Below are 26,323 nucleotides of genomic sequence, written 5' to 3' on the forward strand. Positions count from 1 at the left end.
ACACACACACACACACACACACACACACACACACACACACACACACACACTCACACACTCATTCATCCACAATTCAGCTCCATAGACATTTACATACATACCAATCATACACATTTGTTTCTTCAAACACATTCTACATATTCCCATGTACACACACTAGTACATATTCCCCACCACCACCACACACACTCCTGATGCCACCATCTCTCTCCCTGCAGGCCAGAGGATGAGAACCTGAACACGCTGCAGAAAGGCGGCTCGGTTCTGCAGAACTACAATGGTTCCGACACGGCGCTGCACACTCTGCTGAAGAACCAGCATGGCTACCCGCCACAGGCCCACGACATGGCCGGCTACGATCTGACCATGGAGGAGAAGCTGGCCCTAATCGACAAGAGCATGAACAACGGCGTGCCCCAGGCCTACAACAGGTGGGACCAGATCAACATGAACGTGGCCAAGATGGCCCCCGACAACAACACCCCCGCGCCACTGACCCTGTCGCGGAACAACAACGCCTCCCTGGAGAACCTGGAGAACGGGAACCAGCTGTCCAAGACGCCGTCCAGCGAGCGGCTGACGGAGCGGTCGTCGCCGCCGCGGTACGAGAGCGTGGCGAGCACGGCGTGCGCGGGCGTGACGGCCAGCGAGCAGCACGGCCTCTCCTACAGCACCGAGGAGCTGTCGCCCGAGCGCCGCTGCACCGGACCCCCGCAGCCGCCCGTCACCAAGTCGCACAGCGTGGCCAACATGGACGCGGGCGGCATGCGCCTCTACCCGGTGGAGGCGGACGGCGGGATGATGATGATGATGTACGAGGCGGCCGCCGGCCGGCAGGGGCCCGCGGGAGCGGGGGCGCAGGGCCAGAGCATCGTCCGCTCCAAGTCGGCGTCGCTGCTGAGCGCCCAGCCCCTGCAGGTGCACCCCGGCTCCTCGGCCTCGTCCTCCGACCTGCTGTCGGCCGCCGCGCACAAGCCGCCCGTCTCCGCCCGGCCCCCGCCGCCCCAGTACAAGGTCCAGTACGCCAGCAGCGCCATGCCCAAGGAGAGCTGGTCCCCGCGCACGCCCGTGCCCCCCGACCAGGCCTACATGCCCCCACAGCACTCGCTGGCCAACACCAACTACTCCAACCGCAACCAGGCGCCGCCGTACCCCATGCCCCCACCCCAGCAGCAGCAGCAGCAGATGTGGGCCAAGCAGGACCCCCGGCTGCTGCCCCAGCGGAGCGGTGTCCAGCGGCAGACCAGCAGCTCCTCGGCCGCGTCCATGACCATGGGGGAGCCGCGGCGCGTGGCCGTGCCCGAGGGCGACTACCTGAGCTACCGCGACCTGCAGGCCGGCCCCCGCGGGCCCCTGGCCGCCGCCAGCCTCGCCGGGCAGCAGCGTCCGCTCTCGGCCCGCACCTACAGCATGGACGGCACCCACGGGATGCCGCGCCCACACAGCGCCCGGCCCGCACCCCACGAGCTGCCCGAGAGGACCATGTCGGTCAGTGACTTCGGCTATGCCCAGGGCAGCCCTGGCAAGAGGCCCGGTCCGCGGGTGAAGTCCGAGCACTCGCTGCTGGACGGGCCGGCTGGGATGGCCGCTGGAGGGGGCAGGGTGCCTGCCGACTGGAGAAACCAGGTGATGCGCCACATCGAGGCAAAGAAGATGGAAAAGGTCAGCAGTGCTATCATTCTGAACAAGGAATTAAAGTGTTGATGGATACTATATCGTAGTGACTGTATGATAGATATATATTATATTAATCCTGAGGGAAATTTGGCCAACATTTTCCTATTAAAAGATATATTTTGAATATTGTTTTCAGTTTTTAATGTTGGTTTGATATAAATTATAATTTGTATCATGTTTCGGACAGCAGGATGGAACTGCGCTCTCTTGATTCCTTGGTATGTTCTTTGAGATGGAAGTCCCCAGTCAGTGTGTTGCTAACATGAGCCTTGTTCCCCCAGCAGGACGAGATCCTCTGGGCTCCAGGGCCCCCAGCATACCCCTCCGACCCACAGAGAAAAGTAAGGACCTGTCTTTCTTCTCTTTGGAAGGTCTTTCGACTTGTCTTTCTCATCATTGGCCATTCAATTGAGTTGTGCACGAGCGCTCACGTAATCTGATGGTCTGTATTTGAGAAAGCCAGAGAGTTGCGTTGTCAAACAACCTTCACCACTGATCTCCGTCCCCGCCTGCCTGTCAGCCGAAGCCTTGTGAGGCTAACGCAGTGCGAAAGCTCGTCTCCTGCAGTGATTAATGAGCTGTAATTAAGGCGCGGTGAGATTAGACTTGGGCTCAGCGCTCCCATGGGACGGAGTACCCCCAAGGCCTCGCGCGCTCTCCGCAAAAAGGTGTATTAACGAAAGTAGGCTGCAGATCCGCTCGCTGCCATTAAAAATAGCTGGCTCCGGGAATGATGAGATTACAGAAGCACTCTAAAGAATGTGTTGGTATACTTTTCCTTTTTTATTCTCCCAAACCAGGCGTAAAGCATTTTCACGATGTGTGCACGTTTTGCAGAGAGGTATTATGAAAGTTAATGGGCTTCTGTTTATTTGTTTAGGCTTTTTAAAAGCATTGTTGTTCTACAAGACCTTGTGACCCCTAGCCTTAGTAGTCTTTGTAATCACCAGATGCTTTAATTAAGAGATCCCATGTGATGTTTCCCAGACACTAGCACTAGAGCCTTGTGCACTTGTGAAAGTAGGTCCATACGCCCCCTGGTGGTCGTGATGTGTTAAAGTAGGTTATGGTTGCACCCACTGTATTACTGATTAGCTATGTTCATGTATGACTGACTTACCTCTGTGTATACTGCGTGTGTAAAGACATCATGGTGAAGTTCATCTATTTGGAGGATATGACCTTTCATTTTAATCATCTGTGCGTGTGACGTCGTCCAGGTGCCTTTGATGAACGGGCGGCCCCAGATGTCGTGTGGTCAGCCCGGCATGGCGCGCCACCCCTCACGGGAACAGCTGATCGACTACCTGATGATGAAGGTTTCCCAGCATCCGCAGGCGCCACCACACGCCCCACACGAGATCCTACAGGAGGTGTGCATGTGTGTTTGTGTGTGCATGTGTGTTTGTGTGTGTGTGTGTGTGTGTGTGTGTGTGTGTGTGTGTGAGTGTGTGATAAGCGCTTGAGAATATACGTGCTGATTGTGTGTTGAGATGAAAGCAGATGGTCATTCCATGGTGGGAGGTGGGGGAGGTGTGTGTGTGTGTGTGTGTGTGTACTATTAAAACAATCCCTTTGAGGCAGGTGGTCCTCTGATTAAGATGTCCTTAGTGAGAGTGTATGTGATTCAATTCACATAATGGGATAGTTACAGATAAACATTTGAATTATTGCTGGTGCTTGTCTGTGTGAAGGTGAGATAATGTTGCTTTGCAGTTAGATGTGATCAAAGGACAAATGGCTACGGGGCAGCAGGGTTTCCACTGCAGCAGTGGGCTTGCCTGCTTTCACTCCTACACTAGCAGGGAATGCTTCTGTTTTTGACAGGGCTCACTGGGTGTTCGTTTTTTTATGTAACGGACATTTCTCATACAGCTCTCCATTTTCCTCATATAGCTTCCCATATTTGCCGGTTTTCCTTATGTCTTTCAAATGTCCAGTTTCTTAACTCCTGAAACCAATTATCTCTCAAATTACCTCATCTGAATAGACACTTGCATCTCTGTCTTCTTTGATTAAAGTAACACAGTGTATGAATTCCCTTTTTCATCAATTTTCAACATGCTGGGTATCTAAAGAGGAACCCAATTCATTGTGAGGGGCGAAAAGGGTGAAATATTCCTGTTTTGAACAAAAACTACTTACTATAATACCATTTTGAAGCTACACTTCCCCCACCCCCATTTTAAACTATTTCTTGAGGTCTTAATAAAACATCTGTGTCATACTTTGGTTAAAATACTGTTTTCAACCCTGTTCAAAGCGCCCTGTTTGTGTGTCTGCTCCTTCACAAACATGAGTGTACCTTCGTTCTTGAAGTGGTTTTATTCAACAAGCTGTGCAGAAAGTTCTGAACGCCCTGTACAGTGTTTCCCCAGAGAATTGAATTCCATTTGTGGTGGTTGGTTTGCAGAATTAACTTGAATACAACAGTTTTTAACAAATTAGCACAGCGTGGTTATGATGCTAACCAGATTTAAGCACAATTTAGTAAATCCTGGAAAATCATTGTGTGGTGGTCAATGTTGATATTGTGGTGGGCTGCCACAAATAAGTCAATGTATGGGAAACACTGCTGTAAGTACTATATGGTATTGCTTTCAAAAAACTTTGCTAGTTCTATTGCCCCACAGTTCCTCTTTGTGTTTTCATTGATGTGTAAATGACGTGTTGGTTGGGAGGGGGGTGGGGGTTGTGCTGAGGTGGGAATGGGGTCTGTTTAGGTGATTAGCACCTGAATGAGGCGTTATTTAGTGAGGTGTGAAAAACAAGCTTGTTAAAGAGATGATAAAGTTAACAAGCTTGTGTGTGTGTGTGTGTAGATGTTGATAGGCTTCTGACCAGTAAGAACAACTCAGGTTGGTAAAGAGTATGCTGTTCATGGTTATTTATCAGTGTAAATGCTCTATAGAAATTCATGTAGTTTGCAATATAGGTTAATAATCTTAAGTGACATGTATACTGTATATGGCCATACACCAATATTTCCTTGTAAGAAAATATTCTATTAAATGCAAAATAATGATTTGATTAGGAAAGCAGCTCTCTATCCCTGGGCTGTAGAGAGTCTTTGACCATCTTAGTTGGGAGATTCTAATTATTTTAGTGTACGACTGATCATCTTATTGTTGCAAGTCACTTTGGGAGAAAGCATCTGCCAAAAGCCATTGCATAACCACATGATGAAGGTGAATGTGGTGAATGTTTCAGATCCGCGTGAAGATGGAGAAGAACCCTGAGCTGGGCTTCAGCATATCAGGAGGAGTAGGAGGACGGGGAAACCCCTTCAGACCAGATGATAATGTAGGTCTTCATCTTCAGAACACCTTTAGTACAGACTGTACACACCTTAGTACAGACACTAGGATAAATGGGGCATTTTTGTACACCTGTTAGAATATGGGAATGAGTATGCCGTGTAGAGTCCAATGAATATGTCATATACTGCATGTGATGCACTGCAATTATTCAAAACCATTTTAGAAATGTATGTGAATTTGTTGATCAAACAATTTCCTAGTTAAAATGATCATATGGTTTTATTATTTTTAGTGGATGTTCTGTTATTGTGAGGGCATAGTAATGATGGGGTGTACAGAGCACAGCTTGGACGTGTTCCTGAGCTTCACTGTGACATTTGCTCTCTGGCCTTGTAGGGCATCTTTGTGACACGAGTTCAGCCAGAAGGCCCTGCATCTCAACTTCTACAGCCTGGAGACAAAATCATCCAGGTAGGAGCAGCTCGTCTTTCACCCGTCACAACACCTACTACACTAGACACCACACACACACACACACACACACACACACACACACACACACACACACACACACACACACTCACACACTTGTCATAATCTGATCATGTAATCTGCTGCCTTCAGCTCTCTATCCCTCTCTGTCTATCACTTTGAATCCCTGTCTAACCTCAAATTTTGCACTCTACCAATAATGACCTTTATTATTGATGTGGTTTCAGTATTGTTTAAGTATCTGAATAGCGATTGGTATGGAAATACTTAGGCATGAGATGGTAGGGAAGTCATAATTTTGGTATCACATTAACACTACTTCCTGCAGTCTGTTAAAGGTGACCCCCTAACCATCTCTCTGCTTCTCATCTCTTCCCTCCACTACTCCTCTGCTCTCTCTTCTCCCTCGACTCCTCTCTCCCTCGACTCCACTCTCCCTCTCTTCTCCCTCGACTCCACTCTCCCTCTCTTCTCCCTCGACTCCACTCTCCCTGTCTTCTCCCTCGACTTCTCTCCCTCTCTTCTCCCTCGACTTCTCTCCCTCTCTTCTCCCTCGACTCCTCTCCCTCTCTTCTCCCTCGACTCCTCTCCCTCTCTTCTCCCTCGACTTCTCTCCCTCTCTTCTCCCTCGACTTCTCTCCCTCTCTTCTCCCTCGACTTCTCTCCCTCGACTTCTCTCCCTCTCTTCTCCCTCGACTTCTCTCCCTCTCTTCTCCCTCGACTTCTCTCCCTCTGTTCTCCCTCGACTTCTCTCCCTCGACTTCTCTCCCTCTCTTCTCCCTCGACTCCTCTCCCTCTCTTCTCCCTCGACTTCTCTCCCTCGACTTCTCTCCCTCTCTTCTCCCTCGACTTCTCTCCCCCTCTTCTCCCTCGACTTCTCTCCCTCTCTTCTCCCTCAACTCCTCTCCCTCTCTTCTCCCTCGACTTCTCTCCCTCTCTTCCTTAAGGCCAACGGTTATAGCTTCATCAACATCGACCACAGCTATGCTGTGTCCCTGCTGAAGACCTTCCCCAGCACTGTGGACCTGATTATCATCCGTGAGATGTCCGCATAGACCCGCGCACCCCACGGAGATCAACAGAGAGACAGAGGGAGGGGGACCAGGCCAACCAAACCTGAATGTCAACGTTGTTTTTAAAAGAGCCAGCTGTCCAGACACTGGCCGCGGGTGCTGGACAAGAGGGAGGGAGTTTTAAACCACTGGACTGCGTGCGGACAGTCGCATGGGAGAGTGGAGCATGTTTTTCATTTTGATCTTATTTTTTTTGGACAAACCCCTAATAGATACCTTCACTGTGGAATTGCTGTCGGCTTGTGTAGTCGGCAGCAGAGCAACTGTACAGAGACACTCTCTTAAGAGTTATTATGTTTTTGTAATGATGATTCACCCTCAGCACTGACTGCAGATCACCAACAGGGGGCAGGCTTTCCCTCTGCTTCCATCCACATACCTTTGTCACAAGCTTGACTTGAATTTAAGGAGCGGAGGGAGGGCTTCAGACGGGTTTGGTGGAGCGATGTGTGAGAACGAGAGAGCGTTGGAATACTCGCATGTGTTTACGGAGGACAGGCACGTCGATCTGAAGGAACCCCGCTGGACAACTTGACCCACAGCAAGGAAGTTGGGAATTGGCCAGAGCGGAGGGGGACGCTGCCAGGGTCTCCTTCCCTCCTGTCCGACCCCAACGGCTTACCTGCTTTCCCTCAGTCTCGCCTCAGCTGTGCTGTCCTTTTCCCTCACCCTGACCCGCTTCTGTTCCCACCACCTGGAGATACAGCATGGGAGACTTCAAGAGTACGCAATAAGAGATTGTTGTGGATGGGGATTTTATTTTCTTCCTCTTCCTTCCATTTGGTTTGTGGAGTTGCTTTCTGTCGGCTGGGCCCTACCTGCCTGGTCACAGCGCTAGGAGGAGCGCGAGGAGGAGCACGAGGAGGAGAACGAGGAGACGTGGAGATGTGGAGGAGAAATGTTAGAAGAAAAAGGGAGCGGAGGAGGAGGAGAGGCGTGAGGGAGAAAAACCAAAGTCTGTCAGAAGTCTGGAGCCTGATGAAAGGAGGCAACCACCATTTCTGGAATTATCTTGGATGCATTGGTAACCCAGTCCTGTGTGTGGGTGTGTGTGTGTGTGTGTGTGTGTGTGTGTGTGGCTGGGGGTGCTCTAAATGGTCTTATGCCATCTCATGGGGTCCTAAAGGGCTTCCCCTCTCCAAACTCACTTCTGTATGTCTTTATGTGAGAGTGATGGACAAAGGAACATCGCATACATACACACTCACACACGTGTGATCTGCCTTGCCGCTAAACTTGGTCCAGACTGACAGGACGCCCCTGTCCTCTCCTTCGCTGACTTGCTTCCTGTGACTTTTACTGTTGGTTAGACAAGTGCCAAGACCCCTGAGCTCACCCAGGGAGGAAGAGGAGGAGGCATGAGCCCTTCATCACCTGAGCAATACTCACTCACCTGCAGAACGCACAGCACAACGGGCTGGAACAGCAATAGAGCAAGAGCTTTTATTTTTTTCCTGCAACAAAAGAGATGTCTGTTAGCATTTTTACATGCATACAAACAAAAGACAAGACAACAACAAATAACAAACTTTTAGAAGATATCAGTTGTGATACAGCATTTTTTTTTATGGCTACATTTTATAAGACTTTGCAGGAATTAACTTTCTGCTTTTTTTTAATGGCAAAGACTTTTGAGTGGACTGCATAAAGCTCCTTTGCCTTTCCCCACAACCTGCCCTGTATCACAGAAGCCTCCCTGAGAAGCTAGCTGAGTCATTCATGTCAATCGCTACACACACACACACACACACACACACACACACACACACACACACACACACACACACACACACACACCCGAGCTGAACTGGTGAAACACTGAGAGGCAATCTGCCTGCGAAGCTGAGCCGGGCTGTTGGAGGCTCACAGGTGGCTGTGGAGAGGCCACAGTAACGTGAAGACTTCTGTGGTGTGTGGCGTGTGATCTGAACTCAACTCAACTGACTGCATGAAGAAACCATGGGATTGTATTTTTGTACTGTTATTATTTTGTTTTCTTTTTACTGCCTGTTTCCAGAGCAGGCCACACAAATCCTTAGAAAAGATCAAATACACAAATGTTGAAACCATCAGATGATTATAACTTTTATTTTGTATGCAAGAAGCACTGTTGATTTTATAATGAGTGTACATTTGTAATGACATCGTGTTGGAGTATGGTAAAGAATGTTTTGAAATTTCATGTTCACATAATGGCATCACAGAACTGTCTGCTTTCTGTATGTTGTGAGTTTGTGTGTCTATGTTCTGCAGATGCAGAATCTCTCACACATACACCCACACACATCACAACAGGCCTACATTCAGCGAGCATTCACTCGAGATGGGTGGGGTCTACTGTTCCCATGACGTGATGATGTGCCGTGGGCTGTCACTCTGCTGGACGGTTCTCATATCATGGTTCATTTCTGGGGGGGGGGGGGGTTGAGTGACCAATTTTCCTTCTTTTTTAAAAACTTTTAAAACATTTTAACACTTTTTGTTGTGGGCACTGCATCCTCTGTGTGTATGCTTGTTTTGAAAGATATCATTTTAATGGGAAATATTCCTGTAACTGTCATATTTTTATATCTTTTTTTTTTCTTTTTTTTCATTGCAAACAACAGATGTGTACAGATGAAGACAATCTGGGCCTAAACCTGTGGTAATAGTCTGCCATCTTTAAACAAACCCTCCTTTTTATTTATTTAGCTTCTTCCAGTAGAGAGAAAAGGAAAAAAAATAATCAAATGTAAATACTTTTACAAAGTTAAAAAGGTGAAATTCGCCTTGGCATTAGTTAATCTAAATTGATGAAACCAGCAATAATTTTGTGATCCTGGAGTGACTCATAGTCATCTTAGAGCTCACGGTGAGGTGGGTCTGCAAGCAGCTAGAGATGAGGTGATCAGTATGCATTTACTCAACATTCCAGATTTTGTACATAATTACACAGTTTCTGAGGTAACCTGTGGATAATGATAAATAAACTAATGCTCTTAAAATGAAAGTGTTCATTTTGTTTGTTGTTTGTGCAGTGAGGAGAAATCGGAGCAGGACAATTAAAATCCAAAGCAGATGCCACCAAAATCTACTAAAGCAAAGTTCATGGTGACTGCAATCATAGAAACATTAAATATATAAAATTGGAATTTATCCCAGATGCGACCTTTCTGGAACTGTTATACATTCCAAACAATATGGTTTTATAGCCATCTGCAAACATACAATCTGATATTTTAGGATTGGCTATAGGGCCAAGGTTTTGCATGCAGTTCCTCTACATAATTTATGACGTAATAATCAACTATTATCTGTGACCTGAAAAAACCCAGGATGAGAGTGAACCAAATCGTGTATGAGCGTGTTGCTCCTTCAGGTGTTTTTCAGAACCGAATACATGCTGATATCATGATTCACCACCTATGTAGTGAGTCAAGGATGCCTCTTATTTAGTCATTGACACTGAACAATTTCAAAACGCTCCCATTGCCCCTATGAAAAGCTGAAATCACTGAAAACAGGAGGTTGCTATGTAATAATGATAGATCTTCTATGATATCTGATATAGGCAGAATATACTAAATACATTATTTCTTACTATTTCACTGCAATATTTTTCTGGAGTGTGTACTTAGGTCACTGACTATTTTATCAAGATTGTGATGTACTAGGTTACATACTTTTTTTAGGAAATGTTTTCTAGTGGCCCTCTAGGAAACTGGCCACTGACAGCTACCACTCATATCAACTTCCTCGTCTAGGCTATATTTAACTGTGCTTGTGCTCATGGTAACCAACACAGGAGTTGTAAAACGTTTCAAAAACCCTGAGCGCTCTCCCAAACATGTTGGATATATATAGAATATAATACAGATATTCAAGCCATAGCTTCACATTACATTCAGTCCAATATGACTCCAGATTAGCCCAGTGTTGTAAATGGGTAAAAATCAGCATGGTGGAAAGGGCAGGCCATGGCAATGTAAGTGCGCTAACTTGCTCAAGCCTCTAAGAGGTAATAGTTGAAGGCAGTCCTCAGTTCTGACAAAGGGTTGTTGAGATTGTAGTTCCACAACCAATGAAATTATACACCTCAAGATATGTGTTGATATATAGTCTGGAATTGTGTATGACGTGAAAAGCATGAAAAGAACTGTGGACCAAAGTGTAATGTATTATAATCAAGGACTGAAATCAGAAATCAGACCCACAGGCAAAATTGAAGGAATCTATTAAGAAAACTAAAGGCCTACTAAACATCAGTGTACACAAAGCAATATGCTAACTTAGTCAAAATCTACTGTCAAACTTGGTTCGTCTTATCAGTGGACGCGGGTCATGGCCAAGGACCACTAGGGTCAACTCAAACTGTGGACAAGCGAGTGAGACACACACAGGTGAGACAACTCATGCTCAATACAGTATGACGTGGTCAACAAATCAAAAAAAGATGGTTATAGCCAGTGTTCAATATCCAGGCGGATATAGTGAGCGTGTCTTAACATGTTTGCATGTCTCTTCCTCTGGTCCTAGCTAACTCTTGTGCAATTCTTCAACATTCAACGATGAAACTGAGTTGACTCACGCAGAGAAGATGTACAATCGTAATGTCCAAAACAACACGGCTGTTTACTGTATAAATGTAGCTGCTTGCCTATCTTGACTAGTTGTAAACACCTCAATTTCATTGTTACTCGGGCAAACATGTTCAGGACAGGTCAGATAAAGTAGCTTCCACCAATCACCACCCTCTATTTTGTCATGACGTTACACATTATGCCTGACGTAATGGAAAAAGTACGCTGCTGATTGGGTGGAGGCCACTCTTTAGGCTCTTACTAAAGAAGGCAACAAACAACAGGCGACGGAAACCAGTAGCGCAAGCTAGCTGCGTCGAGCAACTCGTTGCGGACAGAAGGGTACTTGCCAAGTCCTTTCCCCCCCCTACATCTGAGCCGACCTCGTTTATAGACCCTTTCATCGTACAAAAACGGTAAGTTAGCTATCCATTTTATTTTATAGCAAAGGTAGCTTCGTTTCCCCTCAGAAGTCGAGATTGTGTTCGATGGGATTCGTGTTAACGTTATCTTACAAACGCTAGTAGCTAAGCTAACTTTGCTTACATCAGTCAGCATTGGGTTTTCAGTGTTCATTAAGGTGAAATTGTTTTAACGTTACCAAAGTTAACGTCCTCACCAAACTCTGGATTTATCAGCGATGGCTATGGACAGTGAGACATTTGTTTAACATGTTTATGAGGAGGCTCTGGTCGTAGAACCTTTGCTAACAGTTAACGTTAATGTTACAGAATAACAATAACGTTAACGTTTTAATAAACAACCATAATATGTGTCTTACTACCGTTCAGTTACCCAGTTAGCAAAAGTTCTCGTTAAAATTAACGTTATAACTTACCATATCTCCATAATTACCGAGTAAGAACAACTTCTTATCGCTAGCTGGGAAATATTAGTGAATCTTAACGTTAACACTAAGTTGTGCTGTTCATAACATTAGCATCTCATATTCAATATTTTTTGATCGATGCTTATTCATAATACTGTGGTATATTTTAAGGAACTTTTCGAGGCAACTAGCCACCAAGCTAACGTTAGCTACCCATACATGAGACGAGTAAATTGGCCATCCGTGTAACTTGGCATCCACGTTAGCTGGCTAGCACTGCTAGCTATACGTGTTTCCATTTCAGTAACGTTACCCATAGATAAAAAATATCCAGTAACGGTAAATATTGTGGAACCAAATGTTACAATTCGTTGTGGGTTTAGATGATTGCATCTTCTACGCCCCGAATTGTTGTTGTTATTTTAAAAACAAAGGAAGAGAGTGGTTTTGAACAAAGTGGAGACAAAGAACTTGATGGCTAACGTTAACGTTAGCATAAGATCAATAATCTAACAAATTACTAACGTTACTTGTTAGATGTGTTTTTAATGTCAACGCAACATCGGGGCACGTAAAGTTAATTTCTTGATTATCGTTTTTTTCTTAATTGGGCGTTGATTGCAGTTTCTACAGACTAAATATTGATACTTATCCTTGCGATTTCGTGTAACCTTTTGTTAGCGTTAATGCTAACGTTGGCTGGCAGAGTTAGCTAGCATGACTCAGTGAATTTAAAGAGAACGACAAGGCCTTTCTCCATTGCGTCTGCCATTTACTACAGGCGCTGACACATTCGGTGTCGATTTGTAATCCACGTTGTCTATAGATGTTGTAATATTGCCTCATTTGTGTCTTCAATTGCCTCGAAACAAATGTTGCAAGTCCACTTAAGACTGTCTGAATCAGACAGCGAGCAGTAACGTTAACATGATGCCTGTCGCATGTAGGGTGGTTTCTAGCTACGATTGCTATTTAACTTAACATAATCATATGGTTCACTGGTATTTACTCTTTGGACAACTCATCACTTAACTCATTAGCACTGCTATACATTTTAGATATATTTTACCAAAAAATGGCAACTGATGCACCGGCTAAGAGCCACATGACAATTGTCTAAATGCAAATAAGTCAGTGAGATTGATAAATTAATATTCGGCCTGAATTACAATTGTAAAGTCTACTAAATGAATAAGTATAAGGTCTTGCTTTTGATTCCCCTAGGATTAGATGAATGGAAGCTAAAAGCTAAGGTAGCTAGCGATAATGTTTTGCGGCTTAGAACACCAGTCTGCTGGGACCTTTGGCAGGGTGGGTGATGTGACGAAACATGTTGGGCCAGACGGTTCAACATCTGTGGTTTCAAAAAATAAACAATAGCGGGACTGCCTCGCAACGTGTGTGAGCTTGGACGAAGCTACGCGTCGCAAGCAGGCGGGCCACGCACTGTGATGTAATAGTTCCATAGCTGGGCTTCCGTCGATATAAATAGCGTCAGCCGTGGTTGTGTTTGGCCCCGGTTGCGTGTGTCTTTGAGATCCACATGTCACATTGCACCCTTGTGACTGAAAGTTAATACCAGCGTCCATGTGCAGTCAGCAGGCACGCACGTGATTGAGCTGTTGCAGTGGGTTCCTAAGGCCACAGTGTGTGACTTAAATTTATGTGTGAAGTATTATTCCAAGTCTCCAAAAGAATGGGCATGCGAGTCATAAGCTCGCATTTCATGTGAAAAATGTGGTTGTTGAAAGCACATTGTAATAGTTGCACCAGGGACCTCTGTCTAAGAAGCCAAGCATGCCATGCTTGTTTTGTCCTTGTCCTGTGTGTTTGGAAGGGGGTGGTGGGGGTATAGTGTTATCTGGCCCCATCTGAACAGAATGTCCCGAGCCTCTGAGCCAGCTGCTCCATGCGCTTTGTCCCTGTCGCGTGTCTGAAAGGAGCAGTGTTGCTTAGGAGGGCACTTTTGTGACGTGTTCCCACACTTTCAGTTGTACATGCTTGCACTGTTATTGATTACCCAAATAAGCTTTACACAGCATATCTCATTCAACCTGGCTTACATCTACAGGCTCTACAGATTTGCCTTGCAATAGCCATGCATTGGAGGATTCCTTACACAGAAAATATAGTTGTTTACTTCTGTATGCAATTGGCGCACCACGTATTGTTGCCTGTTCAGGGCTTCCCATAGGTCACACTAGATAGACTCCCATTCCACTTCAGTCCAGTTCCATTTTCTCTGGTCAGAGCCTACATGCTGATTTTTGTGTTTGTGATTCCTCAACAGTCATGGCCCAGGAAACTAACTCAAGCCCAGTGCCCATTCTGTGCACCACTGGCTGTGGTTTCTATGGCAACCCACGCACCAATGGCATGTGCTCAGTGTGCTACAAGGAGCATCTGAACCGACAGAACAGTGGAGTCAGCCCACTCAGCTCTATGGGTAAGGAGCATGCCAACATCTGACATCACTTCCTTATTCTAATATTATAACTATTATTTTCTTTATCAAGACTTTTTGTGAGTTAGTAACTGCCTTTGTGCAATAACTTTTATGAAGTTTATGTGCCTTTATTCATACATGCGTCATAGATACCCATGTAATTCAGAGTTCATGGTGGCATTTTTTGTGTTTGTGTATATATAGGTTCCAGTGGTCCCTCCTCTGAGGTCTCGGCCATCCAGCGGATAGAGGCCACTCTGAGTGAAGCAGTCAGTGGGATGGAGTCAGCCAGGTGAGGGTGAATACCAAGTGGTGCTGCAGAGGGTTATCTGTGGAGGCTGTTTGTGAGATGAGCTTTTAGTGTTTGATTTGAAGTATTGTTACTGTTAAAAGTTGGATTAAAAAAAAAGAACAGTGGAAAAGTGTGTGTGTGTGTCAGAGTTGATAATTTAAGTTCATAATATATTGAATGCATCATGGCGTGTGCAGTGGCATGTTTGTGTGAGTAACGGATCATGTGTCATGTCTCCAGTGCATCGGCTGCAGTAGCAGCGGCAGCAGCAGCTCTGCCAGTCACACAGCAGATGACTGAGATGAGCATCTCCTGCCAGGAGGAGGCGCCAGAGAACATAGAGCCAGGTGAGTGTGTGTGTGGTCTGTAGAGTGTGAGCTGAAACACGAGAAACCTGCTCTGCAGGTGTTTTTGTGAAATGTATGAATATTTGAGTTTACCGTCTCATTTTAAATGAATAGAGTACAAAAGCCATGACATGGCGTTGCCAAGGTAGCAATTTCACTGGATCTAAACAAATCAATCTAACCATAGATATGACCATAGCGGTGGCTTTCTCAATCTATTTGAATAATTTTACAATGTTTCCATGACGTTAGTATCATTTTTTTTACACCATTAGAATCACATACTACATGTATTCATACAAACTCGATCAAATTTGTGAGTTTTATTTCGTCATGGGTTTCCTCCGTAAAAGAGACCAGTATTTAACTTCACAGCCTGCAGTTAAACTCACGTAAATTCACGCACGTGCCTTGGCTTTACTTCACTCGAACGTCACACTTGACCGCTGCCAGACTTTTAAGTCGTGAAATATTTTGTTTAAACGGCTATAGCCTACATTTTAAAACAATTAAGGTAGAAATGATGCCACATGTCTACATTGAATGATGTTGATGCCACTTCGAAAGTTTGTTCAGATCCAGTGACACTGCCATCATGGAAACGGAACGTCACACTTCTAGGGCAATTCCACGGAAAAAGGACATTTTGTCACATCCTTAACGCCAGTGCAATGCCTTGGCATTAGTATGATGTGAATGATGACATTCATTTTTTGTGCATTTTTTTTTTTTTTCTCATGTATATTCTTCAGCCAAAAATACCAAATGCTCAAATTTCATGTAATCATTCACATCATACCATCTACTCTATTGGACCAGCATATCTGATGTGGTGTTTTCTGTCTCCCCCAGTGCTGACCCAGCCTGTGGCCTCTCCCAATCTGGCCACAGACGGAGCTGAGGAAGCCAGAGCACCAGAGCCCCCCAAACCCAAGAAGAACCGCTGCTTCAGCTGCAGGAAGAAGGTTGGCCTCACAGGTAAGGACTTCCACCATCGCCACCACTTGACCACTACACCTGCATTGTTTCCTGTGTCCAGACATGCATGTCCACACGGGGCCTTTTCCAAACAGAAGCCTGCTGACTCTCTCGCTCAATTACGGAGTGACACTTGTGGCGTGGAGGCCATTTTTGTGAAGGAGTAGGGTTTGATATAGTGCTTTGAACTTTGCCATGGCCTCAATAGAAAAAGGACATTTACATCAGTCATTTTCATTGAAAGCTAAAACGTTAAATATTTAAAACACCATAAAGTATACGTTTTGGATGCCCTGGAAAATACAGAATGTCTTCCATCTTACTCCATTTATTATTGTGTGTGTGTGTAGACCCGCACATGTTTACAATAAAAGGTCTACTTCCATCTGATATTCCGTGTTTTACTGTTTATGATGCTAATCAGTTTCACTCTTAGGGAAAGGGTGATAAAGGCCCATAGTCACACATCATAAAACACAGCTGCCTTTTAAAGGAACACGTCAGCATTTTGTAAAAATTGGCTTATTCACCATCTCTCCTAGAGTTATATAAGATTATACATACCCTTCTCATCTGTGTGTGCAATAACTCAGTCTGAAGCTCCCACCGTGAGCCTAGCGTAGCTCATTGAGGTGGGCAGTTTCAATTGACCTGTCGCTAAGCCCCCCCCCCCCCCCCCCCCCCCCCCCCCCATTGTTACTGTGTGAAACTCGGACAAACAAACCAGACTTGGCAAGTTTCTATCAAAGCAGGACCTTTTGGTCGATAAAGAATGTAATTTCCTCCAGAAGCAATCAAAAGGGACTTAATTATGCTATGGAGAGGTATATTCAAAACTTAAAATACATGCATGGTGACAAGCTTAAAGTGGAGGCGAGTAGCCAGATCATTGCACAAAAACCACTGACGTCAATGCTAGCTAGCTAGCTAGTGGAAGAAGATTGAGACTGAGATATGTTAGGCTACATTAACATTCGATGTAGTAAGAATATAGTGTTGGCTAATGAGCATTTTCATCTTGGGATTTAACAGGGAGGGACCTAGTTACTGTGCCCACGTTGTTGGCTTAGTAGCCTACATTACATCACTGTTGCAAACCTGAGAGACGTCCTCTAGGCTGCTGTTGATGAAATATTCCCTGTTTCCTAGCCTCTCAGGGTACTGGTATTACAACGTTTGACCATGGTTATCCGTCGGGGTTTTTTTAGGAAGTAAACTCCATAAGTAACCATTAATTTGTAATTTTATACCTCCCTGTTGTTTCCTATGGAGTTGTTCAAGCAACCCTCCGGTTACAAGTCCAGAGTGCTAACCAGTGGGCCACGGCTGCCCACATTTTTTTTTTCTTTCTTTTTTTTTTAAATTTAAGTCTTTAAGTAACAGTTTTTTTTAAACTTAATTTAAACTTAAATAAAAAAAATAAAGTCACAACTCCTGGGAGTTTTTATCACTTTTGGGTGCTATAGGCTAGTTGCCTACTTCACCCCACTGAACTATGCTAAGCTATGCTAACGGTGGGTGCTTCAGACAGTTATTGCACGCGCAGAGACGAGAAGGCTTTGTATCATCTAACTCTATCAGAGACTGTTAATAATTAAAAAGTTAAGTTGTGTTCAACTTCATGTTGCCAACATCTCATTGTGTTGCATTATGTAAATTGCATTAAGTGGATAACCCTGAGCTTAGCATCAACAGAACATTAGTATCTCCATGGAAGAATTGTTTGTGACCCCTGTATGTCTTGCCTCTGCAGGGTTTGACTGTCGCTGTGGAAACATCTTCTGTGGCATTCACCGCTACTCCGACAAGCACAACTGCCCTTACGACTACAAGGCCGAGGCGGCAGCCAAGATCCGTAAGGAGAACCCAGTGGTGGTGGCCGACAAGATCCAGAGAATATAAGGACTCGTACGGTTCTGCCTCACCGTTCTGTTGCATCCTGCTCGGCAGGACCGATTGACTAATGGACTCGCATTCTCCAGCGATGGAAAGACTTAGTTTTTTAAAAATTACAAGATGTGTCTTCAGCTGGTGCATGGAGCGATTTCCCCCTCCCCCCTCCATCCGTTATCCCCTTCTGCCCCAACTCTCCAGGCCTTTCCTCTTTCTGGTGTTTAAGCTTCACTTTTCTTTGTAAAAAAAGGCGAAAGAACAAAAAAAAAAAAGTTTAAACATGTTAGTTGACCAGGGTGGTTTTGGCCCTGCGTCACGCCTGTTAGTTTGTAGGAGCATCTGATTGGCTGGTTGGTGTCCCTGTGCTGATTGTGATGAGATCCACAATGTGATTGTCTCTGTCCATCTCTGTGTAGGGGGAGGGAAGGGGGGGGGGGCTAGGGGGAGCAGGGCTTGGGCGGCAATAGCCAATAAGATCCACTGAAGACTGTTTACTCCCCCATCCTGACTGTTTGTCAGGGCAACCTAACTTGCAGGCTACTGAATGGCCTGTTCTGTGTGCGTGTGTGTGTTTGTCTGAGACAAAGAAAAAAGAGTGCATGTAGCAGTATGCGTGGATACGAGTATCATGAGTATAAATGGGCATGTTTTCACCTGGCAGCAACCTGCAAGCCTGTTAATTGTAAACATATGCCTCCATTTTAATTGTTTATTTAATTAACACTTTGTAAACCCATCAAGATGTTTGGCTGAAATCAGAGTACACTCATGCATCTACCTGCAGCCTTCTGGACTATGAGGGATGGTCAGTGTGGAGTTAATGCCTGTGTGTGTGTGTGTGTGTGTGTGTGTGTGTGTGTCTGTCCGTGTGTATGTTAAGAGGGAAAAGAGGTGTCATACAGCCATTTAAGCATAACTCTCCCTCACATGTGAGATTGAGAAAGGTGATTGGTCCTTTATCGCTGCAACTTGACATGAGTGTTGATGTGACAGGCTTTGATTTAGAAGTCCAGTGACCTTTCTTTTTTTTTTTTTCCCTTCTTTCTCCTTATTGATTTGTCTTATGCGTTGTTAGGGGAGGGGAGGGTTGATCTGCATGGCTTGTGCTAAAACATTTGTAAAGATGAATGATGTGGGGGTTGATAGCAATGGTCTGTTGTTTTTGATCAATTCACTTCTGTAATGAACATTTTATTTTGGTTCTTTTTTTAGTTTGTAAAGATCTTTTGTGGAGTGTGTATGTGTATTCTGGGTTGCTCGTCAAAATGTGTTAACACAAGATTTGGAAGTTGTTTGGAAATGTCTATCTTCACTTTAGAGTGGATTTTGTGTGAGGTGAATGTGTGCTTGAGTCCATCAGTGTGATCGCCATTTTGTTTCTTGACTCCTGGGCAAGTGAGATTACATGTGAAAAGGCAACTGTTTATGTCAGTTTTTAGTTTTGCAAGTTTGTACAAACCATCTTTATATTTATGTATTGCGCATATAATCTTGTTACCTTGACATTTACTGCTAAATTGTATCATGTAAATAAAATTATGTACAGAGATATATGAAATATGGTTCTACAGGCCTTTTTTTTTTCTTTAACTGTTTTTTTTTTTAGGGGGGGAAAAATAGTTGCATTTGCCTCAAGGTACAGTGCAGTACAGACAAAATGTGTTTTTATTTAAAAAAAGAGTGAAGCTTGGTAGACTATCGGACTATTTGTTTACTTATTCTAATTTAGAGCTAAAGCCACTAGAACAGGGGTGTCAAACTCATTAGATAGTGGGCCAGATTTGTTGGAATGAGACCTTGTGAGGGCCGTTATTGTCATGGTCATTATAATTTTTCTGTATGAGTGTTTAATACACTCCTTTACCATATATCCTCATATCCACTTATAAGCAAACAAGTACAAATGATGTGCTACTGTCATGTATAACGCCATTTCTCTCTTGAAATAACCTACTTCCATGTCAGTTCTTTCAACCTTCCTGAGGATGGTTTGTAGTGCTAGGTTTAATCAATGTATCGTAGAGATATTGCTTATTACACATTGTTGAAGACGACCTTTTTTTTTTTTTTTTTTTTCCCTTCTATTTTCCCCTTCCTACCCAGAACATCTGGGGGGCCGTATGAAACCTGCTGGCGGGCCTTATTCGGCCCCCGGGCCTTATGTTTGACACCCCTGCACTAGTGGCCCTCCTTAGATTTGACTCATTCAAGGAAATTCTTGAATAGAAATCATGGATCGATTCGATCGGGTGCATCATTCTAACCCAGGGGCATCAATAGTTTAAGGTGTTTTATAATTTTACCCATCGAACCCAGTGTTTGTGATCAGACTTTGGCTCGTCACCGGTGACTTAAAATGGGCATTACAACTAAATTTAATTTCCATGTATTTGTTTACCAACATACATCACCAACAACATACTCATGTTCTCCCCTGTGCTACCTTTACCCCCAGGGAAATGCATAAGGAAACACTTTTCTGACCCTAACCCCAGTAAGTTACACTACACACAATATTATTCTACAGTGTCATAAGTGCATTTCAAACATTTACACATTTAAAAGAGGCAAATATTAAGAGCTCATGCATGTCATGCTATCCAGTTAAAGGAACCATATGTAAGATTGTGGCCAAAACTGGTACTGCAATCACTTTGAAATTACTGTGGAGCGGTGTATCCCCTCCCCTGACTCGAGGTTGCCAACCCGGATGCCGAAACACTACTGACTTTGTGATTACTAGATAGGTGGCTCGTCATGAAAAAACACAACATCAGTTGAGGGCTGCAACTTCACTTTTTAAATGACAATATCCTGGCCGGACTACTGTTGTCAGTGATATAAGTATTTGAAATGAACATGATTTCTTAATGTCTAGTGACTTATCAGGGCCATTTTATGATGAATTGAAATACATTTCTTACATACAGTTCCTTACTACACTTTATTGCTATTTTATTACTTTTTAATTCTGATAAAACATGTTTACCTATGCTTTCTATATAAATGATTTGAGAGTGCAAATAAGGTCAGTATATACAAGGTCACTGAATGAATCCATACAAGTGAGTGTTTTTGAATTTTCAGATTCATGTTTCATTTGTTTTTATGTTACATAGTTTTGCTATTGCTTCATTATTTTAATTTCGTAATTGCATTGCTAACAGGTTAGTCTGGGTTCACCCACAGGCTAGTGATCTACAGAATTACCTTTTGTAATCCATAGAATTTGCACTCTGAAAATAAATATGTGCAATATTGTGTTTTCACCACTAGAGGGTGACCAGGATAAGATTGGAGATGGGGGATGTTCCTTCCCAATGTACTATGGTTCTAAAGCACAAGACTTATTGCAAAGCTGGACATCCACCTGCACTGATGGCACTATTTCACAGTATTGAGTCCTAGATGTGCTTTTTTCTATGAATAATACAGATCATGAAATTGACATTAAAGTGTGAAACTTAGTCACATCACAACTGTCACATGGTAGACAAATAGCATACAGATGCAAAGATCCAGAAAGGGAACCTTTACTTTCTTTATTGCAAATCAAAGAAAAAATGTCACATATGATTTCTTAAGCAAGTCCATTTACAGTACAATATAGTATTCCATAGGACAATTAGTGGTTCTGATTTGGGGTCCAACAGCAAGAAACCATAAATAAGTTTGTAAAAAAAAAATACATTTTCAAATTTCTCCCAAATCCCTTTTATACATAACATTTTTAAGATTCATATACAAATGACCATTTTTTAAAAACTCTTCAATAGAGTGTGCCATTTCCAGACACAGCACCTATTCAAACGTTCACAGCTCAAGTCATTCAATAATTTTTCACTGTTGTGAGCTACTGTTCAAACTGCTCATTTCAAGTCAAGGCACCTGTGCAAGTAATGCTGTATTTGCCTCTGTGTCACAGACAACTCAAGTATATGGTTGTGCAGCTTGCACACACAGGACTCCCCCCGGGTCCCTCCCCGCAGATCAGTGGTGTGGTAGAACAATCTGGAACATACAATGACAAGTGTTGTTAGGTGTCTCCTCAATCCTCCCCAGTGGAACTGCACTAAATACGGTGTCTTTTGTGATGTGTGTTGTAATGTGTCAATACTTAAATAAACAAATTAAACAAATAGTGCACACACAAAATATACTATGATCTTTAAAAAAAACAAAAACAATTTGGATTTGTTAAAAATGTAAAAATAAATAAATAAAATATAAACAAAATAAATGTGTGCACCACACATTAAAACAACCCTTTACCTTTGATTTCATGAACTTAGTATAAAGCTGGTGGCCCTCCTCAGGAATGTGTACATCTGACGCCTCCTTACTTTGGCTGTCACAACTGATGCCCTCCATCAGGCTGGTTGTGCCTGCCGAGTAGGTGTTATACCCACTGTCCACCTGAACACACAGCAGGAGGAGGCATGCGGTCAACCACAAGCCCACAGGCCACCCAGTCCAACAGGCCACTATACTACTGGCACCATGATGGGCTTAAACACTCACAATCAGGGTAAAATAAAATAAAAGAACTTTCGATCAATTTTTTACATGTTAGAGAGAGGGCGAAAGAAACTGAGCAATCCCTGGCAACTCTAAACCCGACTTTGAAAACACTGAACAGTGGCCTATGATCCAACTGAAAGGTTTTAACTACTGTCACTAACAGATGGGATTAAAAGTCACTAACAGCTGCCCACAAGACAGCAGGTTGTGACAAGAAATAGTCTACATTTTATAGCTGTGGCTTTAGCTTGGGCTTAATCTAAAGCATATATTTTGGAGGTCACTGTTGTATACTGTACAGATGTGGTTTAGCTGTAACACTGTGCAGCCTTAGTTATGACAAGCAGTGTTCTTTTATCTGTAGCTGTAGTGTTAGCAGACTGTAGCGTTAGCACTAGCAGGAGAGGTCAGTAGAGTGCTAGCATACAGACCTGCATGCTCCCGTCCGGTGGGATGAGGCTGCCCTCGGCCAGCAGTGACGTGAACATGTGCAGGCTCTCGGCGTTGGACAAGCTGCCCGTCCGCGAACTGGTGAGATGTTTGGGGAAAGACAAACCATTTCCTCCCTGCACCTCTTCCTCCTCATCCTCTTCCTCCTCCTGAATCTCTTTGGTCCAGCCACAGTCCAGCTGCTCCTTTCCACACTTGTCAGTTGTGTCCACCGGCTCCCCCTGCCCGGCTGACCCTCTCGAGTCCTCTCCCTGCTCCATCAGTTCGGAGGGGGACTGAGTGGAGAGGGTGTGCCCAGGGAGGGCCGCCTCTGTCCGGGGGGAGCTGCAGTCCAGCTCCATGGCATGCAGGGGCTCCACAGCCTGTGGGATGGTGCTGAGGATGGGCAAGATGGGGGAGAGATGCGACGGGGACCCCCACACACCGACCCTGTGCCGGGGCCGGAGGGGCGAGCAGTTACGAATCGGGGAGCAGCCCTCAACGTAGGGGCTGTCGCCACGGCAACGGACATCCATGTCTGAGCTGCTCAGTGGAACGCCTTCAGGAGTGAGGAATGTCAAACGCTTCCGTTCACCTGAGGAACAGGAATGCACAGGTACAGGTCATTATACTTGCGCACGCACACACACACAATTTTTACCCCTCTCAGTTCCCACTCATCCAATGGCACAAACGTAAAGGACTGTTAAAACTTGTTTGAAATGACCAGTAATCAGTGTGGATACCTGAAAGTGGAGTCTCAGCCTGTTGGGGTCCAATGGGGGACAAGGTAGGAGATTTGAAGGTCGGGGAGGAGCGGTCAGGGAACATGGGGCTAGTGGCACTACCCAGGCTGTAGTTGCGAAATCTCCCTTGGATGGGACTGGATGAGAACTGACCCTACAGGGAAAGAAGAGGACAATGAATGAATGAATCAATAATGAGACTGAAGACAGAAACAGAAGTGTCCAGATCAAGTGCTGTTCTACAAGACATTTACTAGCCATTTAAGAACCATGTAAGTATCATTACCAAAGTAATGATGTGTTCTTACGGTACAAGATCTTATAGTTCTAGAAGTGCATGTTCTAAATTGGGGAGGTGACTCACCGAGGATGAGGTTAGAATGGGAACATCACACTGCAGGGGTGACGTGAAGCTGGGGGACATGGCCTCCTTGCCACTAAGGCTTTCCATATACGGGCCCCTCTCAGGACTTGGGGGGTTCGAGGACTCCGATCCACTGCCTTGTCCGTCAAGGAAGAGTTTCCGGCGGAGGGAAGAGGAGCTCAGCGTCTCCTGCACCTGCTCAGATACCTCCTCCACTTTGTAGTGTTCTCCTGTGGGAAAGGTTGAGTATGCATGCACACACACACACACATTTATTTTCTGTTCTGAAAGTCTCGGTCATCCTACTTGAAATGTAGATGTGTAAATTCAGATATCTAAAAGTAAATGTGTTTCAGGGCATGGTGGAATTTGACTGAATCAAGGCAAAATGATGAGACCACAAACACACACACACACACACACACACACACACACACGATAGTGGCCAAATATGAAAACACACAACTGACATATATAATGGAAAAAGTTCTTACCCAATACTTTTTCAAGATCGAAGTCCACAGGTAAAGAGAGGATTGTTTGACATGTTGCTGCAAACAAAACAAAAGTTGAATACATCAAATGCTTCACTGCCAAAGCATTTTCAAACAACTAATTTTAAACTACTTTAGTTTCATACCATTTGTTTTTCTGGATGATTCTGGCTCATCAGTGACGAATGGGGATGAAGAACCTAGAAAAAATGTCACCGTTAAGTCCAAAATTAGCCAACCAACACATCCAAAGAGAGTCTAAATAAGTGTGTGTGGTCTGACTTACCCTTCCCATGATGCTTCAGTGTGCTTACTGGGGCTGCCCATGGGGAGGGAACAATAGCGCCTTTGGTGAAAAACTGCAGCACAAAAACAGAAAACAGTTATGAGGAATGCAAAATTACTTTCAAAGCATTCCTATTTTAACACTGTTAATGCTATTTCTATTTAAACACTATTGCAATAAAACCACTAGAGATGGCCTTACCTGTTCAATTGCATTTTGTCGTTTCTGTTCAATTTCAAAGTCTATCCTGGATACAACAGGATTACACAGCATTAGTACAGGACATACATCCTCTTGCTATTTTATATAATAATAATTTGATATACTTTCACCGGAAATGCAATAATAGGTTAAGACACATTTTATATGTTGATAAATCTGAAGATGCAATTGATAGGGAACTAACCTTGTTTGACTCAAGTAGAAGGATTGTCTGTTGATGTCCTCTGGGTCAATGTCTACTGGGAGCAAGTTTGACATCTCATCTATGGACCACTTGAACTTTGCTGGCGTCTGAAAAAGAACAGCAAAATTATGTTAGACCCTTCATGTGCACATACTGATATCATCCTATTTTAGGTTGGAAATGTGACACTATGACATATTTGCAATTCCTTATATATCCACTTTTAGTGAGATCGACTTGGTCAAGTAAGACCAAGCAGTATGTGATATTTTAAACGACCACCATTAACTTACGTTGTTGTGCACCCACTTTTGAGGTGTGTGATATTCAAAGTGGCCATGGCTACAGATTCAAACACTAAAAATCCCCAAACTCAAGATCCTTGTGGTTAATAGATAGATAGATAGATACTTTATTGATCCCCAGGGGAAATTCAAGACATGGGTTCAGTCAGTTATATGGTGACTAGAGCAGTTTCTCCAGATACTTACAGCTGACGAGGCACAAGAGCTCCGAAAGATGGTAGGACTTGGTACAAATGGTTCGTGCAAGCGGTGGTAGTCATTTGGGCTCTCAAAGGGGTTGCGGATTGCTGGTCTGCCGGGTGTTTCTGGTGTGATCTGAGGCTCTCCTACCTCTGCCATCTTAGCTAGCCTTGGGTAATAACAAATAACGTTAATACTAAGATGGAGGAGTCACTGCAGTTGAAAGTCTGCCGAAGAACTGAGAGACTAACTAAAAGTGACATGTTTACTCAACAACGTTAACGTTACATGTACACTGAAACGCTGAGTAGAAATAACTACCTACGTTTGTTTACATTGAATAATAAAACTAGTATAGTATTAGTTACTCCAGTTAAATGGCAAGCCTGTTGTTGTTGGTGTCCTCTGACAAAAGTAATCTAACATTACGTACTTTGATGATACATGCAAACATGTTGCTAACGACGTAGAAGCTATAGCAGAGTTGATTTAACGTTGCATCGTGTTATTTAAACAAAGTTTTGATTACGCTGTTTAGAATCTAAATTACTATTAGGAAATTATGGCATGTTACTCACCAAAGCTGCGAGTAACGAATCCTCAGGCAGACCTTTTTCCTGACTGGTTCAAACGTCCGTTTTAATTTTTCCCCTTTTTTCATATGAACCAATCAAAACCAGGAGAAAAAATCTGGTAACCTATCAGATACAAGATTTTTTTCAACCTCAAAGTGGACCAATCGTATG

The 26,323-nt window shown here is 44.1% G+C and overlaps 3 protein-coding genes across 6 annotated transcripts in view; 2 read left to right on the forward strand and 1 right to left on the reverse strand.

The window, feature by feature from the left end:
- The window catches only part of erbin (erbb2 interacting protein), a 56,609-nt gene extending 47,689 nt beyond the window's left edge, over positions 1-8,920 (forward strand). For 2 of the 4 annotated variants that reach the window (XM_076303680.1, XM_076303681.1), the window contains 6 exons: positions 219-1,662; positions 1,959-2,018; positions 2,898-3,050; positions 4,888-4,980; positions 5,334-5,408; positions 6,377-8,920. In XM_076303680.1, the coding sequence (XP_076159795.1) occupies positions 219-1,662; positions 1,959-2,018; positions 2,898-3,050; positions 4,888-4,980; positions 5,334-5,408; positions 6,377-6,484 (1,933 nt within the window). In that variant the 3' untranslated portion in view covers positions 6,485-8,920. The remainder of the gene's footprint in view (positions 1-218; positions 1,663-1,958; positions 2,019-2,897; positions 3,051-4,887; positions 4,981-5,333; positions 5,409-6,376) is intronic. The other 2 variants (XM_076303682.1, XM_076303683.1) reach the window with 1 other exon arrangement.
- Positions 8,921-11,341: 2,421 nt separating this feature from the next.
- On the forward strand, positions 11,342-19,404 carry zfand5b (zinc finger, AN1-type domain 5b). Its single transcript, XM_076303689.1, has 6 exons — positions 11,342-11,477; positions 14,181-14,336; positions 14,541-14,628; positions 14,869-14,975; positions 15,828-15,953; positions 17,707-19,404. The coding sequence occupies exons 2-6, from the start codon at positions 14,183-14,185 to the stop codon at positions 17,853-17,855; spliced, it is 624 nt and encodes a 207-aa protein (XP_076159804.1). The 5' UTR covers positions 11,342-11,477; positions 14,181-14,182; the 3' UTR covers positions 17,856-19,404.
- Positions 19,405-21,417: 2,013 nt separating this feature from the next.
- bora (bora aurora kinase A activator) lies at positions 21,418-26,202 on the reverse strand. The gene is made up of 12 exons (XM_076302733.1): positions 26,156-26,202; positions 25,584-25,746; positions 25,093-25,199; positions 24,888-24,933; positions 24,687-24,759; positions 24,547-24,600; positions 24,401-24,457; positions 23,907-24,136; positions 23,543-23,696; positions 22,799-23,391; positions 22,119-22,262; positions 21,418-21,857 (listed from the first exon to the last, which is right to left on the reverse strand). Exons 2-12 carry the CDS (start codon positions 25,734-25,736, stop codon positions 21,837-21,839), a joined length of 1,632 nt encoding a protein of 543 aa, XP_076158848.1. The 5' UTR covers positions 25,737-25,746; positions 26,156-26,202; the 3' UTR covers positions 21,418-21,836.
- Positions 26,203-26,323: the final 121 nt, after the last annotated feature.

Source organism: Alosa pseudoharengus, unplaced genomic scaffold, assembly GCF_046254945.1.
Source record: "Alosa pseudoharengus isolate Yale_2024_CS ecotype anadromous, Long Island Sound unplaced genomic scaffold, YU_APseudo_1.1 YU_APseudo_1.1_scf_24, whole genome shotgun sequence".
NCBI lineage: Eukaryota > Metazoa > Chordata > Actinopteri > Clupeiformes > Clupeidae > Alosa > Alosa pseudoharengus.

Excerpts from the sequence above, each read along its gene's own strand:
- bora (XM_076302733.1), bottom strand. The coding sequence starts at position 25,736 with ATGGCAGAGGTAGGAGAGCCTCAGATCACACCAGAAACACCCGGCAGA. Across the intron at positions 24,934-25,092 it reads TTCTACTTGAGTCAAACAAG|GATAGACTTTGAAATTGAAC; the intron begins GTTAGTTCCCTA and ends TGTTGTATCCAG. Across the intron at positions 24,458-24,546 it reads ATCATCCAGAAAAACAAATG|CAACATGTCAAACAATCCTC; the intron begins GTATGAAACTAA and ends TTTTGTTTGCAG.
- zfand5b (XM_076303689.1), top strand. The coding sequence starts at position 14,183 with ATGGCCCAGGAAACTAACTCAAGCCCAGTGCCCATTCTGTGCACCACT. Across the intron at positions 14,337-14,540 it reads CAGCCCACTCAGCTCTATGG|GTTCCAGTGGTCCCTCCTCT; the intron begins GTAAGGAGCATG and ends GTGTATATATAG. Across the intron at positions 14,976-15,827 it reads GCCAGAGAACATAGAGCCAG|TGCTGACCCAGCCTGTGGCC; the intron begins GTGAGTGTGTGT and ends TGTCTCCCCCAG.